Here is a 23,114-nt window from a genome sequence, read left to right on the forward strand (position 1 = left end):
CTCTCTCTCTCTCTCTCTCTCTCTCTCTCTCTCTCTCTCTCTCTCTCTCTCTCTCTCTCTCTCTCTCTCTCTCTCTCTTAAGCATCTGCATATATTTATTAATTTGGTTGTTTGATACATTTTACCTATTCATTCTGGGTAGGGCACTGGATACATTTTACCTATACATTTTACCATAGAGGGTGGCTAGGACACTAGTTATGCGCACCAATTTGCCTATATCTGCTTGGGGTTATGCAATATCGCACGCAACTTTACTTATTCATTTTTAGGCCCACTGTCAGCCAACCATTTCATGCGTACCAGTTGGAAACTGGACATGAGCCTGAGATTTACACATTTGGTTGTGCAGCATATGTGCCTATTGCGCTCCCACAACACATCAAAATGGGTCACCAAGAACGAATATGTATATCTGTTGGATACGAACCTCTAACAACTATCCGATATTCGGAACCTTTACAGGCAATCTCACCACTTGATTTGCATATTGTCACTTTGAAGAGACAGTCTTCCGATCTTGTCGTTAGGGGGAGATAAAGAAAAAGAATTTTCTATGGGAACGACAAGAATTGTCGTGGTTGTCCCCACTCTGTCTCATCCAAATCCCCACATAGTCAATATCTAGAACATAACAGTTTCAATGCTTGATGCGGTTAAAGATATTGTCAAAGTGACGAGATCGTACATACTAGCTGCAAAAGCCTGCAAGGTTAAAAGTCCCCAATAAAGGCACGTTGCCGCAGATAGAGGCGACGCAACCATACTTAGTGGAGGTGTGGTTGAGGCCATGGCTCCCTAAGGGAATAAGAGGAGACCACTTGGTTCGATCAATACTTTCCTAAAGGAATTAGGTGAGTAAGACACAACCTCATCAATGTAAAGAATCTCTCTCATGAGATTGTCTCTGATTACAGTTATGTCCATGAATCAATACTGGAGGACGCTCTGATGTTTAAAATGATTTCAGAGACAAAATCTCAAAAGATTACGAGAGTACATAAACATTGATGGTTCACACTGTTGCTCAAGGAATTATAGAGCACGAAGGTATCGAACCACACTCTGTTGAAGAATGTCAACCAAGAGCATATTGGCCTATATAAAAGTGCGATTCAGGAAGAACTAGATTCTCTGACAAAGAGACAGGTATTTGGTTTGGTAGTGCTAACCTTACCAAGTGTAAAGCCTGTAGGACATAAATTAGTCATTGTCATAAAGCGTAACGAGAAGAATGAAGTCCTAAAGGACAAGGCTCGCCTTGTGGCGCCAAGGTTTCTCGCAACGCTTTGGATTGACAACGAGGATAAATAATCTCCCATAATGGAAATGCTGCTCATCGATGTGGTTACTACTTCTCTCCATTGGGATCTTGATTGGGAGATATCCATTAAAGTGCCCGATGGCCTTAAACTATCCAACTTAAGTAACACTAGCCTGCATGTGTCTAAAAGATTCTCAGGCAATTTACATGGACAAAATGCATATTGTTAGCACTCCCAATGATCGGTCAATGTTTGGATGTAAAGGAAAATCCATTTCGTCCAAAGGAAGATGACGAAGAAGGGTAGAGAAATGAAAACTCTTCTCTAAAGTGCTATAGGTGCAATATTGTACTTAGCCTAATGAACACGACCGAGTATTACATTCTCATTGAACTTGTCCAAGCGCCAACGCAGTGTCATTGGAAGGTCTAAATAACGTATCCTAATACCTAAATGAACCATTGACTTGAGTTCATCCTATCCCTATAGAAAGACGAAAAGGAATGCAGATAGAAGTACAATCCCCTATATGCATCAAAACCTCAAACGATGCTTTGGTGGTTTTTACTGTTAGGTAACTATGATCAATAAGTCGTTCCTAAACTGGTTATGTACGTAATCGTCAATGGGAACACGACGATACATTATGAGAAACATTAGTCTCTCCTCAAGATTCAAGTAAAGCAAGTAAGGTCTGAGGACAATAAGACATACTTGTTTCTCAAATTACAACTTAAAGCTATATCTGAAAAGCATGTGAGAAACCTAGGAATGCAAAGACGTTCCAAGCTTCCTTGATTGATGTAAGTATCAAGGGAAGTATAGACTTCAGGGGGAGTCTAACACACATAGGTGCATTGTATGTCACTACCAGGTCAAGCACTCGGCCTGTTAGCTTTATTCGTCGGCTAAAATCTTAGCCGACGAGCCATCGTCAGCTAAGACTTCGTCGGGAAAAGGTCGTCGGCGAAGACTTTAGCCGATGAAAAAAATTTTCGTCGGCTATAGTCCCACAGTTTAGCCGATGAAAAACATGTCGTCGCTTTTTTTCCCAGACTTTAGCCGACGAAACAATTAAGATATTCGTCGGCTAAAGTGTGTAATAAACAATTAAAAAAATAACTATAGCTGACGAAATATACTCGTCGGCTAAACCTTATAAAAAATTTAAAAATAACTATAGCCGACGAAATATACTATATTTCGTCTGCTAAACCTTATAAAAAAATTAAAAAAATAACTATAGCCGACGAAATATGCCATAATTCGTCGGCTAAACCATATAAAAAAATTAAAAATACTATAGCCGACGAATATAGTATTTAAATATCGTCGGCTAAAGTTGCTGGTTTTTGGAAGAAAAAAAACTGCAGAAACTTTCGGCCACCTCCAATCACCACCAAAATTTGACAGAATCTTCCTCTCAACATTTCGAACAACTTTCTAAAAGAAATCGAAGCCCAATCCTAAGCCTAAACAGGTCAATGGAATCAAAATATAAAAATCCCCAATTTTAAACCCTAAAAACTTCAAATTTTCGATTTTCTTCACACACACCGAATCGAGCTACCAAATTCTAGGGGAATGTAGTACTAATCAAACTCAACTTATCCATATATAGAACTCACCAAATGGTGACCTGAGGAAGGAGAAATTCGATCGACACCGAATCCGAACCGGCGGAGTTTTGGAGCTTGATTTATCCCTCACGGCGGCGCCACTCGATACACCACCTGTCCAGCAATGAAGTAGAGACGATGGCGAAGCTTTTGGGACAAGTGTGGCGGTCTCCGGTGGCTTGACGGCGAAGCTAGGCCGAGAAGAAAATCCGAAACTTTTTCTGATTTTCTGACTTCTTACCATCCACCTCCGGTAAAACTCCTACATAAAGAACTTTACCCGACGAAATTCTTTATTTTCGTCGGCTAAACTCTTTTAAAAATTTTGGTTGACCGCCAAAAAAATTTGGTTGAAAATTTTCAAAATTTTGAAAAATTTTCGACTTTAGCCGACGACTTTTCATATATTTTCGTCGGCTAAAGTCCTTTGAAAATTTTCTTCCAAATTTGGTTTACCGCCAAAACTATTTTGACCTTAGCCGACGACTTTTTTAATATCTCGTCAGTTAAACTCTATAAATTCACGAAAACGCTCATATCTCCCTCTATATTACGTAGTTTGGTCAAACCTTCCACACGAAAAACTTTCACGTAGATGAGACGCAACCGCCTATATAAACATTTTAAGACATTTACCTTCCGACGATAGGGCTCCCCATAGGGAATAATAACTGTAAATAGGGTTGACCGCTACTATCGACACCGAGACGTTACCCGATTTACGTGATTTTTGAACCATAGCCGTATTTCACCATTCTGAACACATCTTATTTCACAAGATTTTTGATAATTTTGCTTCCTATGTAGAGTTGGTTCACAAAGTTGTATAACCTACTAAACAAGTTATACAACATTAGTAGACACGTTGTGATTCCGATGACTAAAATTCACAAACCAAAATTCGACCGTCAGATATGATTATTATGACGAAAGATGTCTATGTTACAAAATTCAACTGGATCCGACAACGTTAAGGGCTCGATCAAAACAGTCAACCCTAATCCATCGTCACTTATCACACGAAAACGCTCATATCTCCCTCTATAGTAGGTAGTTTGGTCAAACCTTCCACACAAAAAACTCTCACGTAAATGAGACGCAACTGCCCATATAAAAGTTTTGAGACATTTACCTTCCGACGATAGGGCTCCCCATAGGGAATAATAACGGTAAATAGTAGACACGTGATTCCGATGACTAAAATTCACAAACCAAAATTCGACCATCAAATATGATCACTACGACGAAAGATGTCTATGGTAAAAAATTCAACTGGATTCGACAACGTTAAGGGCTCGATCGAAACAGTCAACTCTAATCAGAAATAAGAAAACTGCATTTTGAAGCCCTAAACGGACTCGGATGGCCAAAAAGGCTCATATTTCATGGTAAGAGCGATGAGTTTGACTCGTAGGGCCGTTACGCTTCCAGAAAGGTATCACAATAGTCAATCAGACACCGAACGCCAAATCTGCAGCATAGTGAATAATAAGGGTAAATTACATTGACCGCAACTATCGGTTCCGAGACTTTACTGGAATATCGTGATTTTTCAACCGTAGATGTATTTCACCATTCTGGTCATATCTTATTACACGACTTTTTTGCGTTTGAAGGTTCTACGTATAGTTTTTTTTTCCCAGATGAGTTGTTGTCCAGATCTGCAAATATAAGGCACTTTAGCCGATGAAATTATATTTTTCGTCGGCTAAACTTTTAAAAATTTCATCAGCTAAAGTTCACAGACTATAGCCGACAAAAAAAATTATTCAGCCGACGAAATTTTAATTTCGTCGGCTAAAGTTGATCATAGCCGACGAAAATTTTAAATTAGCCGACGAAGGAAAATTTGGTCGGCTAAACGAAAAAATAATTCGTCGGCCTGGTTTTTTTATTTTCGTCGGCTAAAGCCTTTCTTCTGGTAGTGCGTGCTGTTTTTCCCTTCGACTAAGATTTATTTTGTCCCATTGGGTTTTGTTACTTGGCAAGGTTTTTAATGAGGCAACACCCCACGCATCGTTTTAACTTTGACTTGACACAAGGGGGAGTGTTGAAGGAAAATACCTTATGTGTGTCTTCGTCAAAGTAACTGACGAAAGCAAATTATGGAATTAGTGATCAAAGGATATAACCGCTCGATCAGTTATCAATTAGTCATTATGTATATTGTTATTAGCATTGAATTTCGTCATTATGTGCGTGTAATTACCGTTGTAATCAACCTCTATATAAAAAGGGTTGTTAATGAAATGAATAGACCAATTCCGATTCTATTTTTCCTATAACATGGATTTGGTTTTAATCCTATATTCCAACAATTTAGTTTATGTTACAGGATAAATAAAACGGAAGAGTGAAATTAGGGAGAATATTGTTGTATTTCATTCATAGAATAAATCTCTCTATATATGGAGGATACAATATATAAAGAAAGTACATATATTCCTATTACAACATTGGTATCGAATCTTATTCTGATTCTACTTTGACTAAGGCACACACTAGGAAATCTAGCTAATTTCCTTAAGCATTCCCTATGTTCCATCTTAAAGTAATATGATATATTCAAATGCATTCAATGTTGTCTCATTAAAAACCTTGCCAAGTAACAATAAAACCTCATGGGTAAATATAATCTTGGTCGAAGGAACAAAAAGTGTACAACGCATCATTCACATTTGAATTCACATTTGAAAGTGACTTATGTATCAGACTCCCCCTGATTCTTACAATCATGAGAGCTTTAGATCACTTAAACATTCCAATGCTTTTAACATTTTTTCAAATACGACCTTAGACAGTGATCTAGTAAATAGATATGTCATATTATCCTCATATCTAACTTGTTTCACTTTGATTATGAGGAGAACTCGTTATAGTTGATCACTTACATGATATATTATTGGTGTCGTCACTCCAATCAAAATTATTCTTGAAAAATAAATACTCTAATCAAAATCTGCAACATCAATGTGTTCCATGCCAGAGTTGAAGTGTGTAATAGTGAGACTGGCATCAAGAGGTTTGGGTTCTGAAATCATATTTAATTTTAATTCTACTGAGCTGTTGGAAAAGCACTAAACGTCTTAGTTTTTCCAAATACGCCATGTTCTATTTTCTATTTTTCATTTTTCTATAAACACAATTCGATGTAATGAGGATGTTGTATCCACACTCTACCCACAAGCTGGTGAAACCGTGAAACCGTGAAATAATACATGTAACCTTTATTTATTAATGAGATTAATAAACTTGTTCAAAAATGTGCAAAAAGCAAAATAGTTACAAAACATAAAAAGAAAAATTAATAAAGAAAGCTTATCTGTATCTATAGGATACAACATGTAAAATGTGAAGTGCTGCAACGAGTTGATGCCACTAAACTAAAAGGGCTCAAGATTTGTCATTAGAGGGAGCTGAAAAAGGACAATATATCTTTTATTTATACCTGAAGAAGCATAGATCAATGAGAAGCAAAAGCCAAAATAGTTATATTAAATTTACAAATACTTGTGTCTGATTCTCAATCTTCATATTGCTTGTTTAATGGGGAGATTAAATAAGAAAACACGTGTGCTTTCAAGCAATGTAACCCAACATGAAACAGAAATTACCAATTTCACAAAGCAACCCAGTTTTTTTAGTAGGCAGAATAGGGTGAGAAGTTTTGGCAGACGGGCTGCATTGTTGCTTAGCTGTAAATAGAGCAATAAAAGGGGATTCCAGTAACAAGCATAACATAGCGCACTACTTCAATTTAAACAGACAATATGATTAGGATTTAAACTGAAATTCCTCAATATAAACATCCACTAGTTAGTGAGATCAGCAACTTCCTGGCGAAATAACACCTGAGCAGTGACCATTACCACAACGACAAGTCAACATGTAGTAAGCATTCTTATGCACACAGACGGCGCGAAATAACACGTCCAGCTAAACGGCCATTTGTTTTCACCACCGTCTCAACATGTCGTTTTTGTTTCCCTGCGAAAATAAAAATAGGTACTGATGAGATGACAAAAGCAAATGAGCAGTAATGAAGCATATTATGTTTTATAAGGAAGTTAGATCTAGATGGATACAATGACATCGTATATGATCTCACCAACATAACTACTTAAATACAGAACAACGACACATACATAAGTCTTGCAAAGAAAACATCATTGAACTGAGAAATGTGATGGTCTATATCAATCCACATAGACTAAAATCTATGACGACGCACGAATCATCCATCTATAAGTTTTCAAACAAAAAACTTATGGGTGGATATTTGCCAGTAAGATATGCATAATCCAAATCAACAAACTAAACAGAGGAAAAATATAAGAAAGAAGAACGACAGAAGCAAACTGAAAATCTGAGAACTAATTCACAGATTTTCTGTCCTAAAAAGATGATACCGCGATTTTTAGAATTTTAAAGTAAAAATTACCAAAATCAAAAACCAGAAACTGTTATTAACCAACAAACCAAAAATGTAAATGACCAGTAGCATACCTTGAGACTTAAGTTTCTGTTTTTCAAGATATTCTTTTGCATTGAAATTCCCCAGTATATTCTTCCATGACACCGGATCGGCAGCAGCTTATTCTTCTGGCGCATCATTGATTGGATTTGTGCAAAATGGTTCCCAGTGGTCACCATTGATACCACAACGGGCACAAGTCATGTAACCAATTTGATTGGTAAAACTTGGATGGTAGGGACCTATCCTACCCACCGATAGCCAAGGAACATAACCATATCCCTTCGGTAGAGGGCGCTTCTCAGTTTTGGCCATTTTGACAGGGTGTCGGGGACAGGTGCAGCAGGTGCAGCGAGAAGAATTTCGTTTTCGTTTACGTGACTTTTTAGAAGACGTTTGGGATTCCCCTGATAAAATGGCAAAACCAAAAGGAATGTGGATTCAATGATCAAATGAACAAATCGCAGTTTTCTTCAAAAGTTGAAGAGCATAGCTGTCAACTTTTCATTTAGTGTAATGCAGTAAGTAGAAACAATTTATAACCCTAGGTCTAGAACGGAGCATCTCACATACAATAAGCATTAAGCACACCGGAATAGTAGAGAGAGATTTAAAAGAAACAAACAGCAGCAGAGAACAGAAAATTTTCCAAATTTTACCAAAAAAAAAAAGAAAAGTAAATCATTATGTGCATATACAAGTACTATTGCAGTATAAATTTATTTTCAGAGTTTCATCAATAAGTTTCAATTCAAATAACATGTATGTATTACCTTTATCAGTCACCATCTGTTTGCCGCCGTCGATCTGCTTGTCGCCGTCGATCTGTTTGTCGGGGATGTCCGGGTCGCTGAGATCCGAGTCGCTGAAATCTAGTTCGCTGACATACTCTTCGCTGGAATCCAGATCGCTCATATCGGACCTGCTGTAGAACGCTCGTTCCGTTTTGGTGTCCGTCATAGTCTCTAGCTTGGGAAATTTGGGATTTGAGGGATATGGGATTTGCCCTAAACGGAGGTTTTCGTTGCCTTTTATAGTCGTACACTGCCCTTTATCTTTATCCTTATCTTGGCGGGATAAGCCTTTTAAGTACAAAGCCCAAATGGCCCAATCCATAACCTGCACACTTCTAGCCCAACAACCCAGACAGCTTCGAAACAAGACGAGATGTCCTCAACTTAAAGGTCCTCATCGGCTCCTAAGGAAATAATACTAAAAATAAATGAAAGAAAATTTATGTAAAGGTAATAAAATAAACTTAAAAAATGACATTTGTTGTAGGATATTCGACCTTTTTTTTTTTTTGAAAGTAGGATATTCGACCTATTGGTCTAATGTTAATGAAAGAAGAAATCTCAATTCCGTATAGTTATAGTATATCAAGATATGTTTTTTTGTACAACACCTAATGGTGCTATCTATCTTCCAATGGTGCGCAGGTTGACTTGAATGAAAATTTGTCACATATTTTAATTGACTTGTCTTCTTATAACGAAGGTTAGATCTCCTATTGACCACATTATGGATCATTCTTCCATTTATCCCCCAAAACATGGCTGCAAGTTTTTCACCTCTTTTACTTTGTGTTGCAGGTCAGTCACAAGTTTACACGAGAGCTGAAAAGAGAGCTAAGAAATAGCAAAACTTGGATTTCACGTTTTAAGGACGTCACTTTATTGGAATTGGGTTATAGTCCTTGGCGACTTGATTTATCAGTTTCGGATGTCTCTATATCTTGCGGTTGGTCGATGTGGAGCAAAAACGCTGTATATACTATTAGTATTTAGAATCCAAGTCAAGAATTCAGTCCCTCGATCGTTTGGCTATCATGTTGAAGGATTACATTATCGGCTACTTTTGTAGGTGGGAAGATAAATTCTATAACCAAACCATCACCTAGCTAGATGATAACAAACAGCTTTTCAATTGCTGCAAATCGCAGAACATCAGGGACATACATATACAAGTTCCATTATCCATATACACAGTGATTTGATGCCGCACGAACTTATCAATATATACATTACGGAAGGAAGTACTCAAACACAACAACATAGTAATTTTCTTCTCAAATAAAAAAAAAACACAGTAGTTCAAAGGGCAGTGAATTAGACAAGAACGAGACCATCACCACTTAGCCGAACTCTCAGTGTTAGACATATCAGCACCAATGTTCCCAAACTTGATCTGCGCAATAGAAAATGAGGATGTTACTTCATAAAGAAGGGATAATTAAAATTAAAAAATATAAAAAATAAAAAGGAAAAGTAAGTTTCCTGGCTTTGCAGTATATTGAAATCATAACTAGGCATGCATATCACAATCTGGCCGAGGTAATGTCTACCCAATCAAGTGTTAAAATCATCAAACATTAGCACATCTGTCCTAAACTATGAAATTCAGGTTTGCTTCCATCTTTTCAAACAACAATGACATCTTCATAACATCTATGGGACGAGTACCTAGGTTCCAGACCACAAAAAGCACTTTGCTCTGGAATAACCAACAAGAAAAACATCACAGTATGACAAGTTGTTATGAAAAAAATGTAAACTTTAATACATTGAAGTAGCTAGAATTATACTTTTAGTCTAGCAGTGATAAAGCATTCAACTCACTGACATTAACTTCATCCCAACTATAGGTACGGTGTAGCTGCTGTAGCATATAATATATACATAATTAGAAGTTTTCATTTTTTTTCTTTTCTTTCCCCTATAACTTCTTGACCCTATTCTATCTCACATCCATGTCCTAATGTTTTCCACTCTTTTTTGAAAATGGCCTATTTTTTGAACACACGAGGTGCCACCCTAGCCAAATCTGTAGACAAAAGGTAGAAACCAATATACATTAGTCCTACTCTAAAGTTAAATCATGATAGTTACTAATATGACCAAGTCAAGTATTAAATGCTAAAACTAAAATTATCACAGTTCACATTAAACCAACTCCAGACAAGTGTCATCGTTCCCCCCATCCATTGTTCTTATGAATTTTGTGATATAGTTTGTCCCATCAAGTCAATCATCAGTTCAAGGTGTTCATGGCATATAGCAAGATTTTATATGTTCTAGAAAACAAACTAGAAATAATGAAATTTTGTTAGTATTAGCTACAGCTTCATTACATTATAATTTATATATAAAGTACAAGAGTCTCAATTTGCTTTTGGATCTAGAGCTTACAGGACTGAGAATAGGAGGACGACTTTTCTTGAATCAAATGAGGCACTGCGTTTGCATCTTCTCGACCGGTTATTTGGTGTTTCATAAGTTTTTTCAGTCACTGGGTTGTCTATTGAAGGTAAGAGAATCAAAATCAACTTTCTCATACAAGTATATATGGTGTAAACAAGTTGAATGATGTTAGTGAATGATAAATAGGACAAGTCAAACATATGCATTATGCAGCACTTAGATTGATAAATTAACAGATGCCTCCAAGTAGTTCTAGATAAATCAAGAAAATAATAAGATATGCCGTATATAGCTTGCACAGGAAATCCTGAAACAAAGGTTTAAACTTTAGGTAGCAAGAATCATGTTACATGATTTGAATGATTACAGTACTGCTCATATTATTATCTCTTTAATCTCATGTCATTACAAAGATCAATGTGTGCTTTTGTCATAGAAAATGATTAAACTTAAAGTAGGAAATCTTCAGAGAGGCGGAGGCCAATGTGGAAAGTTGGTGCAAAAACATATATGTCATGATAAGATTTCGAGCCACTAGGTTCAAGTAGAAAAAACCGTTAAACCTCTGTTAGAGCTAGTTCACCAGTAGAATATCTCAATCTTTTTGCCATATTTTTTTAAATGCATGCATACCTTTTGAAGTGCCATGGTCGAATAGTATTTGCATGAGTTTCCCACCTACTTTTGGGCTTGTCTGTCTCTGCAACACCCTCTGGAAATATCATAACCCAACAACATCAGCACTAGACATGTTGGAAAACAGAAGATGTGCAAAGTGAAAGCAATTATTCTATGATAAGTCAGAAGCTCTCGAATCATCTCTAGTTTTTGGTTGATCTGTATTTCTTTTATTATAGACATAATCAAGGGTAACAGAAAGATGATCAATTGAAACTTACAAGTACACCACCACTTTTCAAATTTTCAACAGCTTCCTCTTCAGAGTCCCGTGCTTGATTATATTCCTTCTCAATATCTATCTCCATGATCAATGGGGGATGAGCATCTCCAATGTTCTGTTGTGAATCATTGCAGTTGTGGCAAGTCAACTGTGCATCCATGCACATCTGACTTTTAAATGGATTATAAACTTTTAGGAAGCTCAACAAGGCCAATTGGAAACCACATTGTGGACTATTGCCTTCCTTGGGCAGCATTGACATGTTAAATATTTCTGGGACCTATATGAAAAGGAAGGCTTTTAAAATGTTGAGAAAGCATACAAACACCAAAGGGAATGCCTAATTGAAGATTGATCAAGTTTTGGTAAATATTACGTTAACACTTAACTATCTCTTTTGAAGAATAACAAATAACTGTATGACTAGAAGCCAAAAGGTGCCAACTGAAATGCCAATAAGAAAACCAACAGAAAAAGAAAGAACAAAAGAATCAATTTAGGAAGGTATTCTACAACATTATATATGTGAAACATCAGAAAAAGTGGGATAAGTAAGAAGGTTCTAGATATTGGCTACAGTTGAAAAAGTTTTATCAATACAAAGGTGTAAGATGAATATCCGAAGATACAAATTGATCTATGCTCTTAGCTCAATGGTGATCCAAAAGTCTCATGGAGTTAGATGTAGAATGTATACACTTTTTTAGCTCCCCATGTAAATTATTAGACAGAAGCATACATATTCACACGTAAGATAAAAGGTTCTTATAAGATGTAAGACAAAAACCATTGTTACATATATAAACATTGATCTATCCTCTTTTGCTAAGTGATTAAGATAGATGAAAGCCAGCACAATACAACTTCAGGAATATTACTCCAGCACAATTTGGTGGAAACTTACATGTGATCTGTGGAAGGGATATTTTAACTTTGTTGGAACCTGAGCCTCCTCAAAAAGTATAGGCAATATATCTGTAATATGTGAAATCTCATCATAAAACATGCTAAGTTGCTAACCAATGGGGTATAGCCATGAACTAATTGACTGCACTTACCTAGAGAGCAATGCTGGTCGACCTCATCAAAAGCTGACTTTAGAAACTTAACACTTGGACAGCTAGCAGGTATTCCATCAGACATTCCATGAATGTAAGATTTTTCCTGCCAATAATATCTGTAAGGTTTCAGAATAAAAAAAAAACAAACAAACAAACATTACAAAAGAAAATGTCACATTGAACCTCTGAGGCTCTGATATTGATTGGAATTTGGACCATGTATCATGACAGAAACATGGAACAAGAACCAGCCAAAGAGAAATCCCAAAAAGGTCAGTAGCTAGTCCTTTCCGTTGTTTGTGCCGGTAAGGGCTAAAGAAGTTTACACTAGGCTTTTCTGAAGCTTAGCACACAAAGATTGATTATTTCAAAGCACAATCACTAAATCCATGGTGCTTAAATTACTTTGACTCATGAAACCAATCAACATCACAAGACATTCTTTCCTAAAACATATGGAGAGACTGCGAAGAATCGCATGCAATGAACGCAAAACGACATTGAATTGAAAACGGAAAGTTGAACATGCTAATTTCAAGATCAAGAAACCAAATTTTTCAAAAGGAATAGGCCACCTTGATCAGAAAAGAGCATCAAGTTCTTACTATTTTCTTTGCATTCAAAACAAAACAATTTATACAGATGAAGAGCAGAATGCAAGAAATGCCAGTAGCTCACCAACAGTAAAACAAAGCTATCAATCATCAGCTAGCTACCAAACTAACACCAACATAACAGGACTTCATTTCTAACAATGAACAGTCAAAAACCCAGTATATCAAGAAAACCCAATTCATTTCAAAGCTAATTATTCATGAACCATGGCTAGAAAAAGTGAGTGAGCCTAGTATTCATGTACCCAGATACCCAGTTTACTCCCAAACAATAAAGATTGAGACTTTATGTCGTTGGGTCCTCAAAAACTTGACCTTTAAATTTAGAGGCCAAATTGGAGTTCTAGGTAGAAGCAACTGGAATTGGATAGAGATGGAGTGAGGCTAAGCTTCAAAAACAAGTGTGTGTTGAACTCAAAAGCAGTAAAAATGTAGAAGAAGAAGAAGAGAAAATGTGAGGGGAAATATTACCTCATCATTTGAGGGAGTAGCAGACATTGCAGGGAGATTGGGTTCCATTGCTCCTCAGGTCTCTCAGCAATTTGAGAGAGAGAGAAGTTAACGTTACAATATTGGATGAAGGAGAAGATCGAAGTAGGAGTGCTTTATTGTTTATTCTATTTTCTTTTATAAATGGCGCGATTCGCCTTGCTGATTATGACGTCGCTCTCCTGGACCACTTTTCCTTTTCTGTTCCATTACCTCCAATCCTCCATTGTGTATCTTTTGTCATCACCAATGTATCCTTAACTCTACTCTTGTTTCCTTTTCAAGTTTTTCCTTTATTTGTTGATAGATTTCAACTTATGGACCATTAATCTTGTGTGATGAAATTTGTAACTGTTAATAAGTCTCTGTTAATATCATGAAAATCAAAGGAAAATGTATATGACTCGTGCATAATCACATTAAGGCAAACTCAAACCATCGAAAGAGAAACTAAATAAATGTTGTATATAACGCAAAAAATTATTTCTTAACAAGTAAATTTGATCAAAGCTTGTGGGAGATTGTTGTAAAATGTACGAAGCTTTTGTCACCATCGGTGCTTCATCACCATTAGAGCTAAGCTTGCATGTGAAGAAGGAGGAGATGATGAAAGAAAGCTTAGAAAAGTTGGAACAGAAAAGGCTTGGATGGCACGGCATGGACAACGATCAATGAGACAAAAGTCAATCACACAAGACACTACTACTAGAGACTCACGGGTTCTCGATCAAGATTCTTGATTGGTTTTAGACTTTACCTAGATTTCATAGGAAGGCTCTATTCATATGTTTGGATGTCCACCCTACCTCAACTTAAAATCTTAAAGCCCCCTAAAGGCTATAATGCTATATAGCTTCGATTGTGACTCCCAAATAGACTTAACACACATAGACATAGATGGACTGCCCAAATCATATCATGAACTCACGGGTTTAGCTTAGTTCTTGACAAAGATAGAAAGTCGAATTGCTCTGCCTTAGGCATTGATGGCTTTTCCAAAAGCGTCTGAGGGTATAGATTCTCACAAACAAAAGAAGAAGACGAAAGAGTAAAAGTAAATCTGATTGCTTTTTAGTATATGTGACAATTTGTTTGTCGGTCTTCTAGTATTTTCGTAAAGTTCAATCAAATAAGTAGCGAATGCACGCTCTTGCAAGGATATCGGTTTTTATGTTTCTAGTTTGGTACGTATTTTTGAAAAGTCCAATCAAGTAATTTGGTCTTTGCTGTTCTTCATAGCTCTACTTCTCTTCTCCATCCACGTTTTAGCGTGGGAAAATGATTTGGCAGCATGATCAATCAATCTTCCCCTTTATCAAATAATGGATCGGGTGCGAGAACGACCTTACCAAGACTTGATAAACAAATTTATGAGTACTTCCATACATAATATGATCAGAAGATTTCCAACGTGTTATGGTAATATGGCATACATCATCTGATATATATTTTTTTCTTTGAAGAACAAGAGGTAGATGATGATGGTATCCTCTAGTAAATGAGTTTCATCTTATATTTATTTTTTCCCTTTTTTATCTAGTAAATGAGTTTCAATAGGAAACCTTAAACTTCATCCTAATTGTATTCCAAAATGAGAGTAGATAATCATCAAATTTCATTTTGTTTTTAATAGATAGATTTCATTACTTGATTTAAAGAAAAAGAACTAAGAGATTTTTCTTCAAATTACTTGCCCACTCTATTTTTCCGTTGAAATCTTACGTTGTGTTTGGATAAAATAATTTCAATTTTCATAGAAATTTCAAAATTATGGGAATTACAATTCCATGAATTTAAATTTCATTAACGGTGTGTTTGGATGCGAGTGAATTCCTGGGAATTTAATCAAAAATAAGGAATTCCCAATTTAGGGTTTAGGAAAAATGTATAATTCAAGGTGAGTGGACATACTGTTCTGAAGAACTTTAGACGAAAGGATTCTGTACAGAAACGGACAACAAGATTCATGGAATAAGAAATAGACTCGTATCGCCATACCAAGTTTTATTTATAAAACGAAGTATTACTTTGCTTTTAAACCAGATAGATCGAGATGATTAGAATCAATAAGGTACTGAGATGAGATAAATGGTAGTAGTATACATAAGGATTCTTTTCTTTGAGTGGAAGTTGTTACGTAGGAAGAAGATAATAAGAAAAGGACCAAAGTTTTTCTAGTAAGCCAAAACTGAAGATGGCATTACACTGAATTGAAGATTTTGTTAGCTATGTTCAAATTCTTTCGAGGACAGATGATAACTAAAGAATAGACATGGCTATCTTTACAAGCTTAAAGATGTTTAGTACGGTTGAACACCAAAATAATTTCACATTGAAAGTACCAAGGATAGGGATTCTTTCAAACATAGTAGGATTGTTTAATAAACAAGGAAAACGTTCTTTCATTTCGTGAAAAGAGACATATCTGGAAACAAGATTTGTTTGAAAAGAGAAAGAAGACATTAACATAGTTCCCTGTGCATAACTTTCAGCAAAAGCTATTGCCAAATTGATGATAGTAATTCAAGAATATGAATATAAACAAAGAAAGGACTTCTGTTTTTCAAGTAAGAATTATTCAACAGTACTCACCGAAGAGGAGATGATAATACGAACAAGGATTTGCTTTTATCAATTTAATTAGGCTCGAGTCAGAACTCAACTAGTGTACATTGAAAGCTTGCTGAGTATTCGTATTAGGACAAGAAAGATTCCAAAATAGGTAAAGCTGTTAGGGAGTGTAAGCCGTTCATGGAAAACAAGAGAAAAAAAAGGGTTTTCGAATTAAAAATACAAATGGTATCTAGTGCTAGATTCTTCATAATGTTATTCCATTTGTTTTCATGTACTGGCATGGAGAGATTAATGAAAAACACCACATTTGATTACAAGCAATGTAACCCAACACGTACCAAAAATTCCCAATTTCACCAAGCCACCCAGTTTTAGAAAGCAGAATAGGCCACGGGTGAGAAGTAGACTTGGAGAGAGTGCAGTTGCATAGCTTTAAAAAGAGTAATATCAGAGGAAGTCCAATAACAAGCATTCAGTTCAAACAGAGAATATGGTTGGATTTCAGATTGAAGTTCCTCAAAAATATACATCAAAAAGTTAGTGTCAGCAGCAGCTTATTCTTCTGATCATTCATTGGATCCAGGCCAAACAGACTGCTGTCACCGTTTACACCACGACATAGAAAGGAGATGTAAGCAACACGATCAGAAAATCTTGGACGGTATTGACGGTTCTTATTGAAACATAAGGCGGATGAGAGCACTTCGTGATGGACGCAAAATACGTTTTCCGTTTCGGCAGGGCTTTGGGGACAAAAGTCGAAGAGCATAGTTATTCAACTTTTCATTTAGTGTAACTGTGTAACACAGTAAGTAAAAAGAAACACTAAAACGGAGCATCTCATATATACAAACGGCATGCAGCAGGGAACTGAAAATTTTCTTTATGTGATTATAGCTGCAGTATAAATTAATTATCAGAGTTCATCAATAAGTTTCAATCAAATAAACAACAAACCACAAGTGATTACCGTCGTTGATTTTGCGAAGGAAGAATGAGCGATTCCGCTTTGGTGTCCGACACTCAGTAGCTCCATCAGAGTTTCCCTTGCCTTTTATACTCGTACGTACCATTTATCCTTTAGCCTTTTTGGGTTACAAAAAGCCCAAAAGGCCCAACCCGTAATCTACACAACTTCTAGTCCCAACAACCTAGACAAAACCCATAATATCCTCAAAACAAGACGCGCGCCGCCGGAACGTTTTTCTTCTTCCCAGGTAATCTCTCTCACTCTGCCTTGCTTTTATTATCTCCAACTTGACATTGAAAATCTGGAATGGTTTATTGCTTTGCTTATCAGTTTAATTGTTTCAACTTTCAATTAAACATGATTTTGTCTGTTTGTTCTTTGACTATTATCATATTATGGTTTTGTATGGCTTGTTGCTTTATTGGCCTTGAGCAACGCTCTAGTTCAGCTCGAATGGCATTAAGAGGAAGTGAACAAGGTAGAAAAATAGATTATAAAAAAAAAGGAAATGAAATTATATGCCAAAACGGGGTTAAAACTATAGAAAGAAAGCAAACTAAGAAGAGATTCAAATTTAGAATGTACCCTTGAGCTTGAGGCAAGGTTATATATTTTTTGCACATGCTTGTTTATTTTTGACTTGTTTTTCTGTCGCTGATCCCCCGAAATCTCAAGTCCCGCCCTGCAGGTCAGGTCTCAAGTCCTTTTTACTATTTTGACCACCACTACAGTATACGGAAATTACGACTATATTAATAATACATCTGGTCTTAACAGTAGATCATGTTGGTACAAATTTCTATAGCTTGTTTTTTTAAAGCTTAACTATACACATCACATGATTGTTTTTTAGAGCTTAAAATTTTTATACACTTATATTGTAACTTGACAATCTGAATGATGCTTTGTGCTTTGATTCATACAAAAGCAGTAAAATTTCTTACCAAAATATGAGTAGGAAACTCAATTTCTTTCATTTCACTTTCTTCTTAAAAAATGAAAGAAATTGAATTTCAAATGTCCATTTTGTGTGCTTGCTGACCTGGGTTTCAAATGATGGAGCCCTCTATTTGCTGAGACATTTAATTCCGATCCTTTGGAGAAAAACTATATATGCCAATATAATAATAATAATAATAATAATAATAATAATAATAATAATAATAATAATGTGGAATGCTACTGAACTAAACATTATTTGAATGATTGGTTGGTTGCTTCATGCCTTCATGTGTGTTGAACTAGACAACATAGATATTATTCTTAGTATGAATCAGCACATTTTTCTTTGGTCTATTCTTAGTATAGTTAGTTCCTATTTCAGGATTCCTCAATCTGGTTAAGTTTCTATTTAAGATTTGTTTCAAAATACTAGATCTTGAAAAACTAATTTCCTTTTTTATGTTAGAGGTTGAGTTTTTAGTGCAAGAACTATGAGCCAGCACACGCATGGAACAAATATTGGTATTTTATGTGAGGACGGCATTGTACTCGGGAACGATTGTAGGATAATTGCTTCCTACATGAAGAGAAACACTGAAATTCACGAACTACGTAAACTCTTCATTCCTTTTCTGTTTGAGTTATTCGTTTCTCTATTCTTATACATTCAACACCAGTTTACACTTTACAGTTTATAATTAAACACTTCACTGATTATTATCTTTTTCTTTTACTTTACTAAAACTAATCTCTCAAGTCTTAATACGTGCTCAATCATGTGTGATTTGAGTTTTTTTCATGACAATTTATCATCACTTGTTTTTTTTTTTCCATACAAGGAAATCGTCATTTAATAATAACAGTTCACAAAGAAAAAACTGCAAATTGACAAAAGAAAAACCGGAATACCAACTTGATCATTGTTACTCACGTTAAGTTATTATATCTTTATTTTCTCTAATCATTAATAAATTACATTATTCACTTTCACAGTTCAATCTGCTTTGGTCATCTAGTAGTAACTTTAGTAGTAACTTTACTAGCCTCTTTAAAAATGTAAATGTCAATTGGTCCTCTTTTTCATGGAGTTGTTTAATACCATTCTTTTCGTTTTACAAATTGAAATCACATTGCTTTGATTAGTTTCATTTATTTGATATTTAAATGTAGTTTGCAAACCTTTATATTACTAGATCACTATTCTTAAAGCATTGGTTAACAAATAATGAAGTCAGATTATTGAAAATTTAACTTTAGTCTTTGTTTGTTAATTAATATTGATATATTTCTTTTTTCTTTTGTCAACTATATCAGTGTCAGATCAGGAAGTCAAAATATTTCAGATATGTTCCAAGCCCCATATATTTTCCACTTTGATGGGGGATGTAAAAGAATGGCATAAGATGTACGCACATATGCTTGAGAATGTAAGATCTCAATACTCTCCCCTTTTGTTTTAATTTGAAGAAAAATATAGTATTGTTAATATTTTAATTAGAATTAAATTCAGTTTACCCCCTTGTGGTTTGGGGGTGACTTCATGTTAGTCCCTACATTTTTATTTTCATCAGTTTACCCCTTGAACTCTTCAATTTCTGTCTGCCATGCCCAAATTCTCATATTCAGTTTGAATTGACCTTTAATTATCAGCAGTTAAGGTTCGATTTGGACATATAAAGTCCGATTTGCCCAAATTCTAGATACTGGCCTCACAGTTATGGTTAAAATTATCAGCAGTTAACGTCCGATTTGGACAGAATATAGGACATTTGGTCACGCTTGAGGAAAATTCAAAAGTTTGAGGGGTAAACTGATGAAATTGAAAGTATAGGGATTAACATGAAGTTACTCCCAAACTTCATGGGGTAAATTGAATTTAATTCTTTTAATTATATAGGGACCAAAATCAGTAAATGAATCATTTGAATGCGCATATGCGTATTTGACGAAGAATCAGAGAAATGAGGAAGACTTTGGTACAATTATTGCTGGATACAACAAAAATGAGGTAATATCATTAATTTTTGCTAGCTTATTTTGGTCACTTAGAAGCCTAGCCTAGTGTTATTATCATTATAATATTTAAAAGAGTCTTGGTTCAATTTATCTATTCGCATTCAACTCTTTTTGCAGGGCTTTCAAATGAAAAGTGTTAGGTTAGCCCGTAGTAAAGTAATTGAAGAAAAAGGTTCAGCAATTGTAATAGGATCTGGTGCCTTCCTTACTGAAGGTCTTTTACAAGAAATGTACGTCTTTCGTTTTCTGTGATTCAGTTTTAGTATTTTGAGTCTCACTTTATGGTTGGGGGTGTTTATTTTTGGCAAATTGGTTGGTGCTTGAGCTACCATGCTAACGGCAGTGAACTTTTTATGCTAGTGTCGGGAGGTATGATATCATGACAAAAAAAGATGCTGTTGTTATAGCCTTAAGAATTCTGATGATGGGAAGTTTTTGTGACTACTTCACTGGTTGCAAATTTAGAGGTAATGTGTGAATATATATTTGCGTATCTTTGTATTTTTAGTAAATAATTTAGTGGTTGGAATTATAGCTTAGTAGGTTTTTAAAATAAAATGGCAAAGTTAGAAAACCCTTAATCCTATGATAACCACGATTTTCATTTCAATTTTATCTGATACATTTGCATGTTTGCTCATATGTAAATGACCAATATATGGATTTGACTAATTACTCATAATGACGATTATTGCATAAGCATGTAAAGAATGAACCATTCAGATTGTTAAATTAGATTGCATAAAAATCAAATAGTAAAAGTCTATAAACTTCTATTTATTTTTATCTCACTTTTATTTTTCACAATTGGGTTGTTATCAGTGACATTCTTGCACAAGGGTGGTTGCATTTCTGACACCTATCAACTTTTAAATGTCTACAATATATTGTATGACCCGAAGGAAGAACAATCAACTATGTTTTTGATTTATTCGACAAGCTTTGGACCAATTTTCGGAGGTGAAAATGTCAACGCTCTCATAAAAGACCTCTGGTATATAAACCATCTTTTCTTAAAGTAAATAAACTATGTTATTTATATATAATTCAATAATCGTTTTTATTTTAATTTTTAGGTCAAGAAGACGGAACGATATTGTGGAGTCTAATACCATAGCAAAAAAATCTCATTTTTATGTGAATCGTATTGCGTTCGCCGATGCAAATGCGGCTACAAAAGCATACAAGGAACTAATTAAGCACAAAAAATGCAAACCCTTTCTTTCCTGAAGCTCTAGCTCATATGCAAAGGTGCTTAATTGATTGTATTAGAGAAAAGACTGAAGATCATGTCTATGTTGGAAGAAGCTCGAAAGATTTATTAGAAGGCCTAGGTCAGCTCGAAGATGCAAATACTCTCAAATATTGATGAAGTTCCTCATGTTTGTTGCATCATTGTATTCAGTTTTGTATTTTAGAGATTGACGAGTCTTAGTGTTCCCCTGCAAGTATGATTGGATAGTTATATGCTGGGGCCTTCTCTTTCTCATGACCAGCTCTTTAGCATTGTTGATTTCTCACCAAGCTGGGTGTATGAAAACTCTGAAATCAAGGTAATCCACTATTTAAGTTTCCAAATTACCTGCTCTTATATCAATGAAACTCTTTGACTATACATCTGGTCTAGGAGGACAACCAGGGATTGAAAAAGGGCTGTTGTTTGTTTCACATGTATAATTATAGTTTCTCAAGTATATTTCTCATTTATTCATCAATTTATACAGGTTTTGAACACAGGAAGATTTTTGAAAAGTCAACATGCAGAAAGCTGTAAATGGTCTTGTATGTTTGGGGAAGTTGAGGTTCCTGCTGAGGTTATAGCAGATGGTGTTCTTCGTTGTTATGCTCCCATACTCCCATACACAAGGCTGGAAGGGTTCCTTTCTATGTGTCATGTTCCAATTGGCTGGCTTGTAGAGAAGTAAGGGAGTTTGAATACCGAGTCGCAAGAAGCTTTGGTCAAGAGTGACTATTTCGATTCATTGTATTAATTAATTATAATCATGTGGTTACATATTAATAATTTAATATAGAGGTTACGTGTGTGCTTGTATATGTTGTAATCTCGTCTCTTCTACCATGATTTATCAAAATCATTTGGTCCTAGGACCAACATTTTGAGTTGTATATATATCAAAATCATTTGGTCCTAGTACTAACATTTTGAGTTGTATATCAAACAGCAATTTATTAGCATTAGTATATTATTCTTATTGTTCTTATTATTTTTCCACACATAAAATTAAACAACTTTTGCAAATAGCATATTATTAGTATCTAAAAAAGAATAATAAAAAGAGAAATTTTATTAACACATGCCTAACTACTAGATACACATTTCATACTTAATACAGCATCAATAAATTTTATTATATTAACATTTTACTAAATACATATACCCAAACTTCTTATAATAACCTTATTTAAAATACACAACTTATTTACTATTACACAATACATTCACTAAATGCGCATGCTTTTCTAGATCTCCTACTCAATTTATTCAAAAATTAAAAATTAAAAAAAATTGTATGCATTAGTGAGATTTTTTTCAACAACTTTAATTTTTATCTTTGCTCGTTTTGTTTCACCTCATCGGTATCTTCCTCAAAGATTTTCATTTGTTCATAAAAGGTTTCACCTTGTTAAGATCTTTCTTGATCTTCCTTGAGGAATTTCACTTTATTAGCATCTTCTCTCATTGATTTTATTGAGGAATCCGTCACCTTTGTCTTATATTTTTGCTTGACACTATACTTGTTCATGATAATTGTTGATTGGTGTTTGGTATATATCTATCACCTTCATCGTTCTCATAAATAAAAAGAAAACTCCTAAACAGAATATTTTATTTCAATTGGGGTTCTTTATTTTTGATATGACTGTCTCTTTTTGTAATTTTACATAGCCAAAAAATCTTATAAAATTTGTATAAGAAAAAAGATGTGTATCTAGCATTTAGGCATGTGTTAATAAAATTTCTTAACAT

General features: G+C 35.0%; 2 protein-coding genes and 1 non-coding gene across 3 annotated transcripts; 1 reads left to right on the forward strand and 2 right to left on the reverse strand.

The window, feature by feature from the left end:
• Window positions 1-6,526: 6,526 nt before the first annotated feature.
• Window positions 6,527-7,765, reverse strand: LOC101294981. Its single transcript, XR_183736.1, has 2 exons — window positions 7,391-7,765; window positions 6,527-6,871 (listed from the first exon to the last, which is right to left on the reverse strand). It is a non-coding gene; the product is annotated as an uncharacterized LOC101294981 (transcript).
• Window positions 7,766-9,281: 1,516 nt separating this feature from the next.
• Window positions 9,282-13,712, reverse strand: LOC101295271. The gene is made up of 7 exons (XM_004288149.1): window positions 13,606-13,712; window positions 12,518-12,623; window positions 12,364-12,434; window positions 11,458-11,739; window positions 11,192-11,270; window positions 10,547-10,655; window positions 9,282-9,545 (listed from the first exon to the last, which is right to left on the reverse strand). The coding sequence occupies exons 1-7, from the start codon at window positions 13,651-13,653 to the stop codon at window positions 9,467-9,469; spliced, it is 774 nt and encodes a 257-aa protein (XP_004288197.1). The 5' UTR covers window positions 13,654-13,712; the 3' UTR covers window positions 9,282-9,466.
• Window positions 13,713-18,709: 4,997 nt separating this feature from the next.
• LOC101295562 lies at window positions 18,710-21,700 on the forward strand. Its single transcript, XM_004288150.1, has 7 exons — window positions 18,710-18,721; window positions 19,424-19,536; window positions 20,007-20,117; window positions 20,243-20,355; window positions 20,486-20,592; window positions 20,948-21,119; window positions 21,202-21,700. Exons 2-7 carry the CDS (start codon window positions 19,486-19,488, stop codon window positions 21,353-21,355), a joined length of 708 nt encoding a protein of 235 aa, XP_004288198.1. The 5' UTR covers window positions 18,710-18,721; window positions 19,424-19,485; the 3' UTR covers window positions 21,356-21,700.
• Window positions 21,701-23,114: the final 1,414 nt, after the last annotated feature.

This window comes from Fragaria vesca, linkage group LG1 (assembly GCF_000184155.1).
Source record: "Fragaria vesca subsp. vesca linkage group LG1, FraVesHawaii_1.0, whole genome shotgun sequence".
Classification (NCBI taxonomy): Eukaryota; Viridiplantae; Streptophyta; class Magnoliopsida; order Rosales; family Rosaceae; genus Fragaria; species Fragaria vesca.